This window comes from Poecilia reticulata, chromosome 9 (genome assembly GCF_904066995.2).
Source record: "Poecilia reticulata chromosome 9, P_reticulata-male-v2, whole genome shotgun sequence".
In the NCBI taxonomy this organism is placed as follows: Eukaryota; Metazoa; Chordata; class Actinopteri; order Cyprinodontiformes; family Poeciliidae; genus Poecilia; species Poecilia reticulata.
The window spans coordinates 13858171-13877730 of record NC_088838.1 but is presented as its reverse complement, the minus strand read 5'-3'; the positions used below and the strand labels follow the sequence as shown (position 1 = coordinate 13877730).

Genomic DNA, 19560 nt, shown 5'->3' with positions numbered 1-19560 from the left:
TCAGAAAATAAGAGTACTTAAAATATAGTGCTGGACCTATATCAACTGTTAACACTCCAACTGAAGAGAAGAAAATCACCTAAATTGATCATGCATTATATTTTCACACTGTTTAGTTACTCTTGAAGGTTGAGAGGGATTCCTCTGTGACATGTACATACGAAGAAACAGCAAGATTTATTGTCCTACTTCTTTGTAGAATTCCACCATTATTTACACTAGTTTTAAGGCAAGGCTGAAGATAAAACAGGAGGCAAAACTCTGATGCTTCCATGACATCTGGGCATCCCTTTGCCTTCCCAGCCCCATTGACATGACTCCAGGCATAGGATGACAAAGGGAAGTCCACAGGCCACATGATAGGCAGAAAAAAAAAGCAAAAACAAAAAGTACATATGCAGACCAAACCAGACCGCTTTACTGAGTCCTGAGAGCTTAAGTGCAGCTTGATTCAGCATAGCCTTACAATGTCAGTATCACCAAACATCAGCAAATATTCTGACAGTGAACAAAAAATGGTTCTGACAATTTTGATAATGGCATTTCACTTGAACTTGCATCTTGACATTCTGGGAGCTCTCAGCAGCTCTTAAATAAGCAGTGACGTCAAGTGAAAGTGCCTTTCGTTTCTTCACCACACCCAAAGGGAACTGGCATGAGCTGCCAGCGTTCAGAGAAAAGCTACTATAACAAATAAAACATGACTGTGAAGGTGTTTATTTAGTTATCGTTTGGTTCACGCCAAGAATCCTGCTTAGTTGCTGCTTCACTGTGGGTTCTTTTTCACTGATGGAACATCTGATGTACTTCACAACATAAAAGGCATCAGCAGAAAAGAAGATTAAGTGGAAATGTTGATGTGACACTTAAAGTTAGGCACAAAAGGGTCTTTCGAATGGACGATGACACCAACAATACCACCAAAACAGTTAGAAAGTGGCTTCAGGACAACAAAGTCAATGTTTTGGGATGGCCATCACAAACTCTGCATCTCAGTCCCTTAGAAAATTTGTTAGCAAAACTGAAAAAGTGGGTGAGTGTGAGCAAGATGGCCCATAAACCTGAATCAGTTACACCAGTTCTGTCAGGAGGTTTTAGGCACCCAACATGCTTGACCCAAATCACACGGTTTAAAGATGACAGTACCACATACTAAAGAATGTAAACTTTTAAATTCGAAGAGAAATATCTTGCTCGCTATTCTTATATTTAGCAAATGCACAACTGCTAATTTGGTATGCCTGTCGAACCTAAAACTGGAGCTTTATCTGATAAAAAATAAAAATAAAAAATCAGGCAATTTTGCAGCAAGAGCTGCTGAATGGACATGCAGCAGCTCTTCATGTGAAAAAGGCTGCATGTCTTTTACATATTATATGTTTAATTTGTTTCAGCTGAAAACAAAACTGAATTGAATAAAATAAAATACAATTCAATCAAATCAAACCGTTTAAACTATTTCCGCCCTAAGTGATATGTACATTCAAGTTCCAATTATAGATTTAAAATGTTCATATTTATGTGTGCTTAATATTATGTACGTTTTGCCTTCATTTTGTATATTTGCATGGGCATGAGCAGGATCTGTGTTTGCTGTTTTTGCCTTCACATCTTCCTTGCAGGCACTTATAATAGTTATAGCGTGTATTTATTTAAAGATTAAATCCATCTGATCTTCCAGAAAGTAAAAAATAAAATTAAAAAAAATCCCCCAGATGGCAGGGAGAGCTTAAGGTTTCAAAGGTTAATAAAGTGTTTTTTTCTCTTTTCTGGTGTTTAAATATAAACTGACAGCAGGAGTTCTGGAGAAAATGGGTGAGGGTAATTTTAGACTGTTGCTATAAAAAAAGACAACCCAGTTATATGACAAGTATTATTAATCATAACCTAAGAATTAAAGCTTCATTATGATGTAGTCATTTTGAAAACATGGCCCCCGTAGTTGAGCGTACACATAGTCTGTGGAAGCCCTTTCAGGCACGTTAAAGGCCACTCACGTGTGTTGATCTTCTGCAGGGAGATGTGTTTCTCCAGCTGGCGTCGCAGTTTGACTTCAGCTCCGTACTTTCCTGTTGTGCCATTGTCTGCCAGGATGAAGTGGGAGTGGAGACTGTTGAGAACTGTCAGCTTGCTCATGGGGTTGGACATAGTTTGGTACGGACGCACCACCTTGCCACAGAGGGAAGGCGGTGAGAGCGAGAGAGAAGAATAAACAAGCAAAATGAAAAGTGTTAACCTGGCAAAGAGGTCTGTTTATGTGGAAAAATCGAGCAAGTTGCCGTTAAAACATTTGCAGCAAGAGGAACTGGGAATGGTGATGCACTTTTTTTTTTATTATTGTCAACAAAATAAGATGAAGTAACCGATTCCAGTTAACACTATAGCCGAAATTTAAAAAAGAAACGAAAGACGATTTAATGTTGAAGAAATCGCATTGTACGCTAGTCTTGTTTTAAGGAACACTTTAATTTTGCTCGACTTATCCTGTATGAATCTTTCTGACATCTACACAAGCAATCACTTCAAGTGTTTTGCAAGTGTTTTTAAACTTTAAGTATCTGCTTTTTGATTGCACCTAAACATCCTTGCCGTGTTACCAACTTAAAGCTAAGAGGAGAGAAAGGTGGATTCACGATCAAACAAATCTCGCGAGACAAAATGTCCCACGGGGCATGGGTAATGAGGCACGACATGTAAGGTTTAACGAGACACGCTTTCAACACATCCAAAGGAGTTATTTTGAAGGATTTTGATGAAAGATGCACTGCAAATGGGTCCACTCTTTTTTTATGTTATTAGTATTGCAAGTGGCAGCAGAGAAGAAGAACATGATGTGGCCATCAACCTCCATGTTGGGGCTTAGATGCATAGAAAGATCCACACTTCAAACACTCTCCTTTTGCTCTTTCTTGATAAATACCAACTGGACCTGTTTGCTTTTTTTTTTTCCCTGTGCTGCCCCATCCAAACCCTGTTCTTCCTCATCCTCCTGAGCTTAAGAACTCTTGCAGATCACTGTTGCACATTTAACTCTTTGGTTAACTGGCATTTATTATCTACACAGAGTGTTACATTGCTTTGCTATTATTTATTAATCAGTGTTTTTGACTTCCTATATGACATCTAAACAGACTTCATGTCTCACTGAGATTTACCAATATAAATATGAGTGAAAACAGCAATAATCTCCCAAAAAATTTTTTTCTCTAAAATAGTTTTACTTTAACATTCAGTAGCATTGTTTGAGCTCTGCACTCCAAAGCCTTACAGACATTCGTCAGGGTTCCTACATATTTTTAATGCCAAAATTGAGTACTTTAGTTTGATTCAAAATTCCAGTTTTAAAAACTACATACTAAATACAAATGTTTACTGTGAACTCATGACAGATATTTCTGAAGCTAGCCAGCCGGGTGGCTGGATAGCTGGATAGATCCACCCGTTGCCTATTTTTCCTGATCAGATTGCAGAGCTATAACATCCCTCTCCTTTGAACTCTCGACAACTCATTCCAGAGTCCCTCCACTGAGCTCTGGGTCTGCCCCAGATGTGTTTGTAAAATCTCCTAAAGGAAGAAACCAGGAAGTAACCTGATCAAGATACCTGAACCACTTCAAGTGACTCCTTTCAATCTTCTGCTAGCTTTTCATATTATCTCCTAAAACCCGACTCCTTTTTACACGTGTGAGACTAAAAATCCAAAGCAGAGCCTGATGCGTTCAGACTATCAATTATTTTACACCACGTATTTATTGAATGCAACCAAAACAAGAACGAACAGCGCAGAAAACTGGCGTGATATTTATAAATGACCAGAGTTTCTCAGAAGCTGGAGAACTGAGAACTGGAGCGTGCCTAACAATATGAGGTAATCTCATCTCATCATTAGGCGCCCAGTTAAGACTAATCAAGTGAGAAAATAAGTCCCTCGGCATTCGATCATCCCATTTCAGCCACTGACATTAATTGGCTCTGCTCGACTTGTTCGGCAGGACAGTGTGGCACATTCTGATGAAATCTTAGCCAAACCCCAAACCACGAATCCCAGAAAATTTCAACAAGTCAGCATGAGCTCCACTGTCTTATTAGGATCTGCCAGCTCTGCGGCTCCCCGTGAAGGAGCGTTTAATGGAGACCAGACTGCCTGACTCTGCAGCTTGGTTAATGAGCTGAACTCTGGGGCAAAGGTCTGATAGGCACAGCATCTAATAGGAGCTAATCACAAAAAAAAATTTAAAAAAGGGTTTTGTTACATGTATCTGGCTACACAAATGCAAAGAAAATGCACCTTACTACTGAATGTTAAGTCAGGCTGAGACTCACATCTTTGCCAACAAGGTCCTCCTGATTTTCTACGATGCCCCATGGAGCTATTCCAATGGTGCAGATTTTGCCCCTTGATTTGGAGGCGTGGTCTTTCAGTGCATCCCCCACATGGCGGATCACCCCTGCGTTTGAAAGATTCAAGAGAGACAAAAAAAAAGACATGTTTTGTCACAATCAATTAACGGCTCAATTCCACAGTCATGCACTCTGTTGTGATATTTCGACAGCGTCTATTAGGAGTCAAGGAAACATGCGAATAGACAACCACGCGGGGCCACACGCACGCACACACGCACGCACACACACACTTCTTCAAGCATGTAGGTGTTGTCCTCAGGGGAGAAGCTTTCAGACCTGGAGGCCATCTTATCACATTTCTCCAGCTGACATTCATTCTTTCTCTACCTCCACCCACTGTCCATCCAATCCAGCCATCCATCCATTATTCAAGCCTCTCTCTTGCTTCTGTACCCATTCTGTCACTAAATCTCACTTTCTTTTCCTTTTTGTATTCAAGTGTGGGCATCCTCCATCACTCGATATTGTTCTATTTTCTGTTTGCCTGTTTTCATCTGCGCTATTAAAGATTAGAACCCCTGCTGTTTTTTTTCTTCCTTTGACTCCACTAAAATAAATCTTTATGTACTAAAAATAAACATTCTTCTGCTTTAAAAGCACAAAAAAGAACAGAAGCCGGGGTTAAGTCGGAGACTAAATGAGGTAAGGGTGAATCGAAACATTTCTCAAATACAATGACAATACTACCTCAAATTTCAAAAGTTCAATTGTAAAAAAGGTGATTTTCTTTGAAACATAAATGGACAAACATTTTCAGCTGCAATCTAATTTATTAGTTACATGAAATACAACTTCTGGTTAGAAACTAAGATACCAACATAATTGAAAGGACAGAAACATGTTTTTGTTCTCCAGAGGAATTCAGCAACTTATCCTTGCTGTACACTGGGCATTTTCCCTGAAACCACATGGCACGCTGTTTGTTTTCCATGACACATGGATTTATGAGTTTAATGCCTAAAAATGAGGCCTTTCAGGTTGCCTGATGTTAATTTAATTCAGTGTCCTCTAATAAGTCATTGGCCTTACTTCATATGTCTGGTGCTACTTTAAGTGTGCGTAATTTAAGTTGAGTGAGCACAATCTGCCAGCCACCCACCGAGCGCTGTGACAGGGATCCAGTGGTTCATCATCCTGAGAGCCCATGCGGGCTTGACAAAGAGCTCTTTAATAGCTAATCATTCATGTGAAACAGTTCCATACACTCATCATACTCCTGCTGGAAGTGCCCACTTCATTTGTAAAATGAGAATTTGGCTGCACAGAGCAAGCGAAATTCAATATGAAGAGTTCATTATTTAATTTATCGAGTTAAACTCTAGATGTGTCGTGAACACAAAAAGGAATTTCACTTGACCGTAAAAATGTTCAATATTTATATTTCTATTTCCCTCCTTTGTTTTTTGTTTATTTTTTTACCTGTGTTAACTCCTCCTGTAAATATCCAGGCCCCTGTCGTCATGGCTGCCTTGATGAGCCCTTTGCCAAAGACCTGCTTGAGCTTAGGCTGTAACTCGAAGTTCTGTAGGCCTCCATGGACTGAGATGAGCAGCTTAGGAAGCTCCAGCTGCCACTCCTTGGTCATCAGGTGGAGCAGCAGGTCAGGCTTAGTGTCATAAGACACTCGCACATACTGCAAACACAGCAAGAAGAACATGGTGTAAGCAGACAAAGTGCTTTGTGTGAGTATCGACACCCCAGCTGACATTGAGGAAAGCGTGTTGAAAAAGGCGTTCTGTTCAACGGATCAAAATGGAAAATTTACATCACACATCAACCTCCTAGACAAAGTGTCCCCACTCTGAAACACGGTGGTGGTAGTATCGTGATGTGGGCAAGCAATTATTCCTTAGGGTGAGAGAAAGTGTTTAGAGTAGCTGGAGCTAAATACAACCTGTAGAGTCTGGAAAAGACAAGATACTAGGTGGAGGTTCACCGTCCAGCACGGTTATATTATACTGAACATTAAAGCCAACGGTGGCTTGAAATTCTTAATACCAAACCATATTCATGTGTTATAATGACCTAGTCAAAGTTTTGGACCTAAATGTAACTGAGAAGCTGTGGCAGGACCTACAAATTGCTCTTCATAGATTTCTCTAAATCAGTCTGTATGAGTTTGGGCTGTTTGGGCACAACGTTAAGGCTTGCAGCTGCAACATGACAAATTTTGACAAGTTTCAAGAGGTGCAGATGCTTTTACTCAGAAAACACGTCATTGTTATAGAGATGATATATAAAAGACATTGCAAAGATAAAGATGAAGTCATGACGTTAAAACATTTCTTGAAGGTTTCAGAACGGTCCAGGAAACGGATTCAAGCTTTCAAGCTCCAAAACATTTGAACAGATACTTTCTGTGTCTGCAGGAAAGTATCTGCACGTGAGTCGAGGGGAATCTGTTCATCCATAAAATGTATTGTCAGAAGTGCAACTTAAACATTGAAACATTTAACATGTGGGGGGGATAATCTAAACGTTTATGAAAACGCAGTGTGCCTAATTCCCACAACGTTTCAGAGGAATTTATATGTGAGAACTCCTTTTGTGTTCTGACAATTTGTTTTGTTTTGCATTTTAACCAATACGGAGAAAAAAAACAATTAATTGGCAAAGCAATCTGAACAATGTTTTTCTATATTTATCTAAGCCTTTATGTGACTCCTTTCCAAGAAAATTTATTTCACATACCCACACTTCTAACATTTTCTTCTCTTTGCCTGTGCTGCCAACTGAGCGTCTATTTATATTCTGTTTTTATACAGAATAGAAATAGATTCTTTTCTTTTTATATTCCGTTTATTCCATCACCGCCTCAACTAACAATACAGAACAGCTGGCACTTTTAAAGACTATTGTCTGTTTCCAGCACTCAGCCTAGCATAGCTCGTAATCAGGTTAAACTACAGGAATGGCTTCCTGTAGTTTACTTATTTATTACTGTTCAGTGGAGAATAATCCAGTTGCATATGTAAATGAATGATTTTAAACAAGAGACAGTGCAGTGTAGTTGTGGTTTCTCCAAGACACCAAAGTAGTTCTTTAAGTTTGAACAGAATCCAGCGATAGCAATATTTACTTACGGCGTTTGCAGTGTACACAACGCGGGGTGACCCATTCTCATTGACTGGACATACAAATAAGCCATTTTAAACCAATAGGCAAATGTTTTATTTATGTATTCAATTATTTCTGTGTAGCCCCCATGCAGTGTGTTGCCCTGAGCAGAAAACCGTGCTTTCCATAGCTTATTTAGCCAGTTAAAATCACGCTGCTTGAGAAAGACTATATAATGAGATTTTAATACTGGAGGTTTTGTTACACGTCATCCAGCCACACCAACAAAACACAACTGTCAACACTGACGCGACTCACCATGGCTTTGTTGGAGTGTCCTCCTCCCTGGAACTCGATGGTGCCGAAGGCATCGGTGGGGCTGAGCTGTGTGTGCTTGCTGATTGACCACTTCTCTGACAGGCTGTCATTCTTGGCCAAACGCTCTGCCTTGTCATTTTGACTGGATGAGATACCTGGCGGCAAACCCACATGCTGACCGATGAGACGACCGCAGCAGCACCTGGACGGGGAGGAAAAGGTCAGAGCCAAGTCGAGACAGCTGTCTTACACGGGGCCTTTTCCTGACATAATTGAAACGTTGCGACTCGTGAGCCCTAAGCAAAGTGGCTCTAACTGTAAGAATGAGAAGGGAGACTGTGGGAGAAAGTGATGGAGAAGAAGAGTGTGAAATGCCTCCATAAGCGTGTGTAAGAGGTGGGCAAGGCTGAAGTGGCAGCTTGTCGTCTCGCTTTCATCTTCTTATGGAGTAGCGATGAAGGATTTGCAGGCCTGTGCAGCATCTCACCGACTCCGTCCCTTTTTGTTTTTTGTTTCCTGTTCTTAAAACACCCGTCTGCTTTCCTGTCTCTCTGGTCTCCTTCTCCATTTCAGGAACTAGAGACGTGGCAGAATGACAGTCATGAATTGTGCTACTCCTAAATGAGCAAATACTTATTCAGAAGCTGCTAAATGCAGCCTTCAAGATATTGTGATTAAGGTAGAAAGAGAGTCCTCGGAGGAAGAGTCAGGAGGTTTTGATTTTCAATTCATTTCTAACATCATCTCTTACTAAAGCTTCTTTTCCGCCCTCTGTCAAAAGTGTAAATGAACTATAAATGCTTTTGACAAAAAAAAAAAAAGTTGATTTTGTAATGAGAAACATCTTTTCCCAGCTTCTCCAGCTTCCTCCTGATCTCGGCATCCACTCAATTTTGTATAGCTATGCTAATGTTGTTTTATCAAGAAGCCGGGAGTTTTTTTCTTGCATATGTTTGAGTTTGTATGGTGCTTAAATGAAATCAGCTAAACCTTCAGAGTTTGTTTTTGCAAAAATAAAGATACATCCTCATGAAGTGCTGACTTAACCGTGTTGCTTTCTGCAGTCTCACAATCATGCAAAGTGAATTCAAAAGTTGTTTTTGTTTTTATCTTAGACATTTGTTGGACCAAGCAAAATGTAAAACGTCTACATTACAAGTAAAGCTGAATTTTAAACAACATCCTTCGCGATAAAAAAAATGCTCTGAAGTGCTAAAGCTGCATAACGCTGAGCTATTCTTCAAGAACAGTGATTAATATTGATCACAATTTTAATCTTCAACAAAGATTTAACCAAACTGAGTTTTTGTTGTTTGAGTTTAGCAAATAAGTTAGGAGTTATTGATAATTACAGCGTACTTAACAACTGAAGAAAAATCACATTGGACACTTTTTTAATCTTTAAAACATGTCCACTCACCTATGGGGGTCTTTGGCGCTCACTATGATATGAACACATTCTCTCTTGCTGAATGCCCTTTCTATCCACGATTTCTGTGCCTGCATGAGGAAAGACAAAACATTGAGTCGGTTAAAAAAGCAGAACTGCTTCCTGTGCACGGAGAAAAGACAGCTGAAACTGCTACACCTTATGTTAGCATCACTCCAGATCTGAGCAATGGGAAATAAAGTTGTTTCTAGAATATTATATGACGAAATGAGGCAAGAAAAAAGAATGTGCGGACATCAAAGAATTTTGTAGTCGGCATTTTACCGTACAAGAGAATCACAGTCTTACACCGAATTGAAAATGAAGTCTCAGAATTTTTTCACAGCTACTCAGATAGCTCAGACTGGGAAAGATGTAGTGCTTCAAAAATCTGAGGGAAATAAGGCATTCAGCGTCAGAGTTCTCCTTCCTTAGAAACCTGCATGCCAGCCGAGCACGTTGCAGCGCGTCCTGCATGTCTGCACAACTTCTTCATAAATAACAGGTAGATGTAGAAACTGTAGTTTCAGACAGACAAATTGTTCATTTGTGAAACTGTGATACCCAGCAGCTGCTTCTAGTGCAGGCAGGTGAGAAACCAATTATCCTGTTGCCAACATGATTGGAACGACACTGAAGAGCCAGAGCTGCACACAGTAAAACTCCAACGTATAACTGTGTTGTTGAAATGGATGCAGTGCATGCATTAGTAATTCCATCAATTAAAGAAGATCCAAATAAAAAATTTGTCGAACCATTTTATATGTAACAAACCCCACTGTTCTCAGAACATGAGCCCTTTGACATCAGTTTCTTCATATACTACAATGTTTATCCTGTGATTTCAGTGTGTTGAAACTGTAGTGATACAAGTGTTCACTGCACAGTCCTTAGGGAGAAAAAAGCACACATTACCAACATACACTAGCCATACACTAGGCCTCAACTGGGCAGTTACAGTATGTCCTTAAATGCAATTAACATTAAACCAAAATAATTTAAAAAATCTATATTTTACCCATGCAGCTGAGAAAATACGTACTACGCATGTCATTTTTCTCAGTAAATACATTTCTAATGATACTATTGACAATAAGTTCACACCAGATATTCTAACATACTTTTAAGTGCAACAGAATCTACAAATTATGCTATATTTCATAAAGTGGAAAAACTATTAAACACCTACTAAAAGTGCTATGTAGAAACTATTTTTATAATGACAACTTGAAGACTTCTCCAGAATGCAGGAGCTATTCACTTAGGGGTGATTTTGATCCATTCGTCAACACAATCTGCCTTTAAATTTTAAACATTGTTGGGGCATGAACAAAACTAACCCTCAAATGAAATGTTTAGGAAAGACGCAAAAAAGAAAAACACACACACATAAAAAGTTTTTCTTTTTTTTTTACTAGAAACTGACAAAATATATCAGAGTGAGTTCAGAGGTGTTTATCTTCGACAAGTCAAGAGAATGCTATTGTGTCTTGACCAAACATACTGACTATGTTACAAACTTGTTGTAGCTGCAAAGGAAGGGGGAAAAAGCCAGAAGATGTCTTCCAACAAAACTGCTAAAACAGTATTTCTCAAAAAGGAGTCAACCATCAACAAATAGGTTGCCAACCAAGTGGAACAAAGCAGGATCTTCTCTGACTGTATTTAACAGATATGATTTTATGTACGACAGACGCCCGTAGAATACACTGGACCTGATTTCATTTGGGTGTTTGACCCTTCATTAGCTGTAATTGATTCAAGTTGGCCACTCTGGAGAGAAAATAAATGTCTTCTGGCTAGAAATGATCTAAAAAATAAGAGTTGGGGGTGCAGAAAAAAAAGAAATCAAATGTAACAATTTAATATTTAGCCAGGTTGTCAAGCGAACAAACAGATGGCAAGTAGAACAAACCCAAACACAGCAAAGATTAAAAAACTAACAAGTCGTTTCTCTGCTGTTTGCTGTGGGAGAGCAGCCCCAGCTCTTCTCCCAGTCAGCAAAGCTGGGAGCTGCTTTTTCTGGGCTTTCTTCACTGTCACAACTACAACAACACCCGCCTCATCCGCCTGACTGACCTGTCACGCTAAGGCACCCCAAAACCTACCGCAACTGTCCACAACCACGCCAGGCCTACACACTTACCCTAACACCAGACTTCCAACGATTAACCATTACTCTGTGGGGCCGAGGGGGTTGCTTTTACAGATTAGCCTGGCACAGATGACTCAGCAGGCCACTGTTACAACCCCCCCACCCCCCAAGCCCAATTCTTTCTCTGCTATGCCATAACGGCGTATTCATCCGCCAGCATCTCCTGGCATGAAATAGATCCTCTCAACAACGTTTCTGAAATAATCAGCGCTGATTAGCCTGACGGTAGAGCCAACAGCGAAAACAAAAAACAAACAAAACAAAAAAAACTGGTGTAGGATAAACTCCTGTTTCCATGGAAAACCCCTAAAACAATAAACAACCAAAGTCAATTTTAGAGGTGGAATACCGTCAGCTGTGTTATTTTATGACTCCTTCTCTTACACTCCTCAATGTTGTTCATGAGCTTTGATAAAGAACGGCGAAATGGCACATGGCCTGCACTCAATTGTGTAATTAATATTTATTACTGGGTCACACTCAGACACACACAAACACGCCAGCTGTCGGGCCAAACGTTGGATTGACTCTTGGAAATGTGTGCAGGGTGCTTGAGTGTGAGGCGTGACTGCGGCAGCAAATAACCAGCATCTGACAGCCTGTTAGGGGTCTCGACTCCATTACAGTCGAGATCCGCCACCTCCACCCTCCATGCTCGCTCTCCACACCCTCCCCTCGTATTGTATCCTCTCTTTGTTATTGGCACTGGCAGGGAGCTGAATTGAGAACAAAATCCAATCAACATCCTAATGTCTTCACTCTCTCCTTTGGCGTCTTCTCCCTTTTTAAAAAATAAATAAATAAAATTTCTGTTTGAATGGATTGGGTGTGATGTGGTCCTGGAATTACCAGGCTTGTATAAAGGCACATCATAAAACATATAAACTTTCTTACCCGATTCCCGACAAAATACAAAAATGATAAGTAAAATCAGGGAATGAGGAAACATTGTTTCCCGTTTTATTTTTCCTGTGCATTTTGATGTTTGATTTTACAAATATCAAAAGAGACACCCAATCTGACACCCAAGCTGTTTTTAAATAAAATCTGTTAGGAATTCACAGTCGCTCGAAGCAGCGTTGAACTTCCTTTAATTAAATATCTGACACAGTCATAAAGCACAGCTGGCTAGCAAAAGATTTACATTTTCATCTGTCATTTTTTTTTCTAGAACAAAATTTAAATCCATTAACCTTTATGATCTAACACATTACTGAAAGAGCCGTCTGCATAATTCAAAAAGGTAGTGTTTTAATACCATCTTACTACTATGCTATATGAAGAATCACACATTAGACAGTGACTTTAAAGCTGAAAAAACAAGTATTATACATTTAATATATATTTAATTCAGTTAAAGCTGAAGAAAACATGAAATACAAAATAAGGTTTAGGAAATAAAACAAAGATAGTGAAATGTACCACAAGAAAATACAGCAAGAGTATGAAACTTGTGTGGTTAATTATCTTGACTCACCTCTGTCTAATTAAGGACTGCACTGCTGCAATTTTCTTTGTACATCCATTGTCGACTAAAGTATAAACTGAAAGATTCTGTGAGCAACACACAAGAGAAAACTTTATCAGAGGAAACTGGATCACAACACCTCTCTGTCTATAGGCAACTAATCTACTGCGGGTGTAAGCTCTGTTAGAAAAAAATGGATATGCATTTGTGTGTGTGCGTGTGTGTGTGGTGTGTGTGTGTGTGTGTGTGTGTGTGTGGGTGTGTGTGTGCGTGTGTGTGTGCGTGTGTGGGTGTGTGTGTGTGTGTGTGTGTGTGTGTGCGTGCGTGGGTGGGTGTGTGTGTGCGGTCTCATGTCTTCATTGTGTTCTATCTGTGCATTGAGTGTATAACTATCTCTGCCCGTTCTCCTTTATTTTTTACTTTAATGCACAAACAGTTGAAAGAATTAAAAGGAAAATCTAATTCACAAAAGTAATGTTAGGTTTTTCGATAAACATTTTTTTCTGCTGTATTTCAGCTTGCTCATTATATTCAAACAAAGATATATGTTGGTCCCTTTGGGAAAAATGTGTAAAAATACACAAAAATAAAAAAACAGTAACAAAAAAACCCCTCAAATCTTTCACTGCAGTACTCACATTTTGGAGAAACTTGCAAAAAGTCATTTTACACATTTCTTTATTTTATCCCAAATTAATTATGTTCATAGATGGATGGCTTTACGTTAGTCCCATCTGAATAGCACACAATAGTTAAGAGTTAAGCAAACTCAAATTTGTAATGAAACGGTAAATGTTTTCTTTTTTTCTTTTGGCATCACTGCCAAACAAACAATTGACATCTAGAGAGAACTATTGGCTTTTGCTGAGACTTTAATTTGGTGTGATCATATTCGGTGTAGTGGCTTAAAAGAAACTCAAACTCACGGGTTATTGTCAAAATGTCTCTAGAACCCTAGGAAGGTGAAGTACACCTTTAAAGAAGCTTAATTTACACTCAAAACATAGTTGAATAAATGTTCTCATGTTAAAAATTATATTTTCCTAAGATGTTCTGTTTGCAATTAAGTAACCGAAATGCCTTCCACATCTGCATATTTAACCACATGTAGTTAACTAGCCCTGCTAAATAGTCTGCGGCTATTTCCAGAAACCGTATGTGAAGGGAATTAGGAGTTCCCTTCGTTTCTCTTCAGCGCCTCACCTGTTTAGGCTTCAAATTAAAACTGGTCAGAGAGAGAATCATCTCGATTTACCGCATTTCTGTCAGAGATCACCGCCAGAAGAGGGATTCTGAATGGCAAGAGAGCCCATTAGGAGGAGCAACATGACATTTGTCTAGCCTGCTCACTGCCCTTATTTTGCCCTGAATCACTTTCACACACGCACATACAAAACCCACACCTTACTTCACGAGAGTTATTCCTGTACTGGCAGTTTTATTGCTTAAAAGTGTGATTTGCAAGCTGTTTAACAGATCTGACCAGTTTTAATTACAAAGAAGCCGAACAGGAAGACTGTAACCTGAGCCAAATTAAGTCAAGCAAAATGCAGTGCTTGAGGACATGGAAATAACACCTTGTCTCTGCAAATGCCATAATATGCACAAATGTGAAAATAAACCCAAACTCACACCAAATCTAAACACCCCCCTTTTTGCGCAATCCCAAAGAACCTTTGATGCCTAAGACAAAGAAACAAGGTAAAAAAAGTTGTTTTCAAATAAAAGTGCTAAAAAACAATTGTCACACATAGATAAACCAAAGCTGTTTATTCTAATGCTACCACTGCAGATTTGTTTAAAGGTCAAATGGCTTAAAATAAAAAACGTTACTTCTTTCTTTGCACATTGGAAGAGACACCAAATTACATTTTGCTCCCTATTCACATCTTTCAGAGAATGCACATAAACAACCCAATGTAGTGTTCTGCAAGCAAATGAGAAAAGCAAGAGATATATTTCTGCTTCATTCACTTTCTGTGTCACTCCAGAGCAAAGACAAAACAAAATTAAGCAATATATAGCCTGTTGATGGGAAAATGCTGACAGGTTGTGCAGTAAAGCTGCAAATTATTCATCCATCGGAAGACATTTGTCAATTTTAAATTAATTTTATTCAGGGAGTTTGGAAACAAACTCCCTGAATAAAGATATATGTTGGTCCCTTTGGGACCATTGTTTCATCTTGATGAAATGCTATTTCATCAAATAGCATTGATGAAACAATGCTATTTTAGCATTGATGAAACAATGCTAAAATATTTTTTTATTCAAAATACATATTATCATATCCCTCAAAATAATCAACATAGACATTTTAATTAGCATTAAATCAGTAAAACCCTGGTAAAACACTGGTATTTTGACCTTCTATGTATGGGGCCGGGTTGATTTAAGTCAACAGATCTTCTGTCAGGTTAAAGTTTGGACTCACGTAATTTATAATTCTCCCAATCACAAGAAACATGACGGTAAGATTAGAAGATTAAGTTGAACCGAAATCTGTCAGGGATGTGAATAACGTCAGGCAAATGGCACCAAAAATAATAGTTTGTAAAACTGAACATAAAAACTAGATGAAATCGGCTATTGACCAATGATCTGTCAAGGAGCTGTTATAAATTATGTCGTATCGGTTTGGTGAGGTCAGGTCTAAAACTGGACATCAGACATGGTGTCTGCAGCTGTTCGATTCCAGTCGTCGGGGGACGACGTCCTGCATGTTCTGATGCATATCCGGCTCAGCACACCTAAAAGAAATGAATCGCTCATTATCAACCACGTGCAAAACTTATTGGAATGCCACGGAGGTAATTCAGCCGTCGACACCAGCTGTGTTGAAGGAGAGACATGTTTTAACCAGGCAGGACGCTGCTCCTGAAGGACCGCCATTGAACATCACTGTTCTAATGGACTTGGGCACATTGGCTTAAGATTTCTCATTTGCTAAATTGTTAAAACAGAGGAAGTAATTTCCTCTCTGTCTTCTGACCACAGAGCATGCTAAAAGGTATTGAAAATGCGTGATTTATTTACTTAAAAAGAAAAAAAAAATTGGAAAGGCATAAAATGACTTGTTTTAAGCACTTCAGTATTGATGACTGAAGCTCACTTACGGCAGCCACTTCAAGCGTACAAAGGACAGTAGGCACACGATCTGAAACCACGCTGATATAGTTGTATTTAATAGGCTTGAGAAGATCAAATACATTAGGAGGCAGCAATGAACTGCAACTGAGCACTGGAATAGACTGCAAACTCATTGGTGCCAGCTGCGAACTGTTTGAAACACCGTCACTGAGAGTAAGCGTAGTGTGGGGCGGGGGAGGAATCATTTATGCAGCTGAAATGGTAACACCTTCTGACCTGCGCTCACTTATTTACACAAGGTTAAGTTTCCTGAAAAGTAGCCAGTAAATGGGCCAAAAACACACATGCATGCTCTTTCTCTGAAAACACACACACAGAATAAGTTGTCCATCTGTTTCAGCTTTGTACAGAGTATACATTTAGAAACAAATAAAAAAAAAAAAACAAGAGCACAGCAGAACATATGATCCGTGTGTATGTGTGTGTGTTTAACTCGGTCAACATGAACGGACGGATTTATGTCTGCACACAAATGTCCACACCATGTCTTTATGCCCGTGTACCGTAAAACACCAAAAGTAGAACCTCAGTGCACACACCCACAGTTCACACCTCTGATCCTTCAATTCTTTTCTCCAGTGGATACTCTTGTTCAATCAAGATAAAGCCTTAATCCAATGCTGCCTCCTCCAGCACTTCTTAAGACTTTTCTTTCTGGTCAACATATGAGAAAATCCAGTGCAAATCTTCTTTTTTTCTTTTTTTTCCTTCTTGCACCTGTACCTTTAAATAAAATATTCAACTTTTGAACTTTTCCTCGTGTATTGATGACAAAGAGAATAACAGACCTTGTGAAATTGAGTTGTGCCTCATGAGGCAATTGCTTGCAGTTTCATCATGCTTGTTGTTCTCCAATTAGTACAATGAAAAGAAAAAAAAAACAAAACAAAGAAAATATTAATAAAATCCCAAACATTTGTGAGCACCAAAGGCAAACACTGAACAATTATTTAAATCCAGTAATTTGTCATGTACCAGTGGGGGACGTCTGTTAATTACACACAATAATAAGCCTGGCTTTTTGTCACGCATCTGCTGAAAATGGAACACGTCAAAAATAGTTTCCTATTTTATCAAGTGCAGTTATTTTTACAGCTGTGTGTAATTTGTTGTTTAACCAGCAGTTTTGATCTGTTCGGACTGAGCCGGGCTTCTCACTGTATGACAATTGGGAAAAGGCATATTTCTCTTCACTTTGACTCTCATATTTGAGCAGAATAATAAAAAAAAGCTAGGGAATAGTTGCAATTATTTTATGACTCAATCCTCCTTAGATAAGACGAAACCAGCCTCAGCCAGGTTCAGTTTATTTTTGTTAAGTTTCAAACTTTTAGCCAATAAGTTTTGCCTCAAGTGCCACGTTTCATTTTAAAAAGTCTCTGAAGGTAAACAGTTAAAAATGCACATTTGCTTCTTGGTTTCAGTTGGTATTTTACATAATCAGTATAGGTATTCCTTTGTGTGAGATGGAGGTAGGATAAAATAATTGCAGATATTTGTTTTTTTTTTTGGAACAGAATTGTGGGGTGTTTCACATTATTGTTTTTACAGATAAAACCCAAAATGTTCCACAATTTAACGTCTTGAGAAGCCAGTGTTAAATGCAGCCTCAGTTTTCTGTTCAAAGCTGACGGTAATTTTGCCTTTCTATCAACTCATAAACAGGCACTTTTGTTCACATTATTGTTCCTCACTGGAGATTTTCTTTTCTTTTGATAATCTAGAAATAGTTTGTGCAGAAAATCCCAACATACACCAACAATCCTGCCTTCAGGAGAAGTCTTCACTATGTATAGATACCTGAATTTAATAAATTAACAGCACTGGATTGGCTGATTCGTTATTTGTGTTAAGCACAAACTAGTGTACATAATTCAGTGACTGGTGAATGTAAATGGAAATATAAACCGCTCAGCCTCATATCCAGAGTTCATAATAAAAGGGTGTACTTACTTCACAAGGTCAAGTAACATGCCAAGAGCTTTGCAATATTGCCATCTGAAAAAGGCTAACTATATCAGTGTTCATTCAAACCACGCGATCAAGATAAATTGAGTAAAAAAAGAACCTTTGCATCTATACAATGAGCTTGTTCATTCATCAATTTTAATGTTAAAATGGGCTGTTTAGTATGTCACCGACTTCCTTGAGCGCAAGAGAATCTGTGCTTGTTTTACCCCCCATCATTTTCAATCCATCTCCTGAGGCTAAAATAAGCAGCTCTCTTTCCCACAGGCTTCAGCTAAGCCTAGCAGAGCATCTGGTCATGCAGGCACTAATCAACACTGGCATGGTCATTCTGTCTGTGACAGAGGGGGGACAGGTTCACAGTCCGGAAAAGCTTGAAGGGGCAGAGGGGGCGCATATGGGAGCAGGCAAGAAGTATTGGAGAGGTGAGGTAAAACGGGATAAAGACAGAAACAAAGGTAGATGGTGGGAAAAATTAGGAGTGAGGAGAGAGTTTGAGTTATGTGACACTGAAGTGTAAAGGGAAACTACAAATAGGATAGAACCAGAGAGAGTAGTAAAGAGGATGGGTTTGGCATAAGAATAAAAATCACCTCCTTTGAGGTGCATCATGTGAGGTACAGCGCGAACTGGAGGGAGGACAGGGGGAACAATAAACTGACTGACCTGACAATAAGTTATGATTTTTACTGTGTGTATTTTGTTTGTGGCAAAAGCAGGTCAGAAAGTGAGAAAGAGGAGAAAGGAAAAGTGATAAAAGACAGCGTGAGAGGCAGCAACCCACAGGTAGTGACAAGACCAGGTAACTATAGCCACTGTAATCATCACCTCTGTTTCTTTTTAAGCACACCTTGACTGACATGTGTGAGGCAACTTGAAATAATTTACAGGCGACAACAAAGAGAGTTTGTGTTTATCTCGTTAGGGTAGGCGTTGTAACGAGGGTTGGCAGTAAGACATGAGGGGCAATTTTGGAGCAGCATTGTCATGTAATTGGGTTGTCATCCTGTATGAAAGTGGGATTTGTTGCTTTGCAACAGTGTTTTTTATATATATTTTTTTATCCTGAGCCATGTGGGTTTGTTGTGGTGTTGCAGATTTATTCATCCATGAACTACACCTGCTTCACTCTGTGGACGCCCACAAGGTCTGAAGTTTATCCCAGCTGACAACAGTCAGAACCTCTAACCCTAACCAAACACTTTAACTTGAGTTAAAACTTGGACAGGTTACCATCTTATCACAGTACAACACAGAATAAAATACAACTTACTCAAGGATTTATTGCACATACAAAAGTTAGTATTTTGACCTTACAAAAATGTCACGCAGTTTTAAACTTGAAGCTGGCCCCAATCCAACATTTTGGACTCATATATTCCAAATAGGAAATACATTTTGCATTCCAGGTTAAACAATACAGAAGAGACCAGTGTTGGAGTGCAATAGGGAAACAGCTGTACAGTATCAGGCAGCTCCTTTTACTGCTGTAAGAGCCAGTTTGCATTACTGGTTATAAGTCTTAATTCTAGTAAAGCTGCCTTTATGCTGAAAATGGAACTGGTGCCCAGTGCATGCCCTTTGAGACACATGATGTGTATCAAACTGCTC

General features: G+C 39.1%; 1 protein-coding gene across 16 annotated transcripts in view; it reads right to left on the bottom strand.

Moving 5' to 3' along the window:
- trpm3 (transient receptor potential cation channel, subfamily M, member 3) overlaps window positions 1–19560 on the bottom strand; it is a 172111-nt gene that overhangs the window by 63007 nt on the left and 89544 nt on the right. For all 16 annotated transcript variants that reach the window (XM_017306744.2, XM_017306748.2, XM_017306739.2 and 13 more), the window contains 5 exons: window positions 9200–9279; window positions 7780–7981; window positions 5824–6037; window positions 4324–4448; window positions 1998–2169 (listed from right to left, as the gene is read on the bottom strand). In XM_017306744.2, coding sequence (XP_017162233.2) covers window positions 1998–2169; window positions 4324–4448; window positions 5824–6037; window positions 7780–7981; window positions 9200–9279 — 793 coding nt within the window. The remainder of the gene's footprint in view (window positions 1–1997; window positions 2170–4323; window positions 4449–5823; window positions 6038–7779; window positions 7982–9199; window positions 9280–19560) is intronic.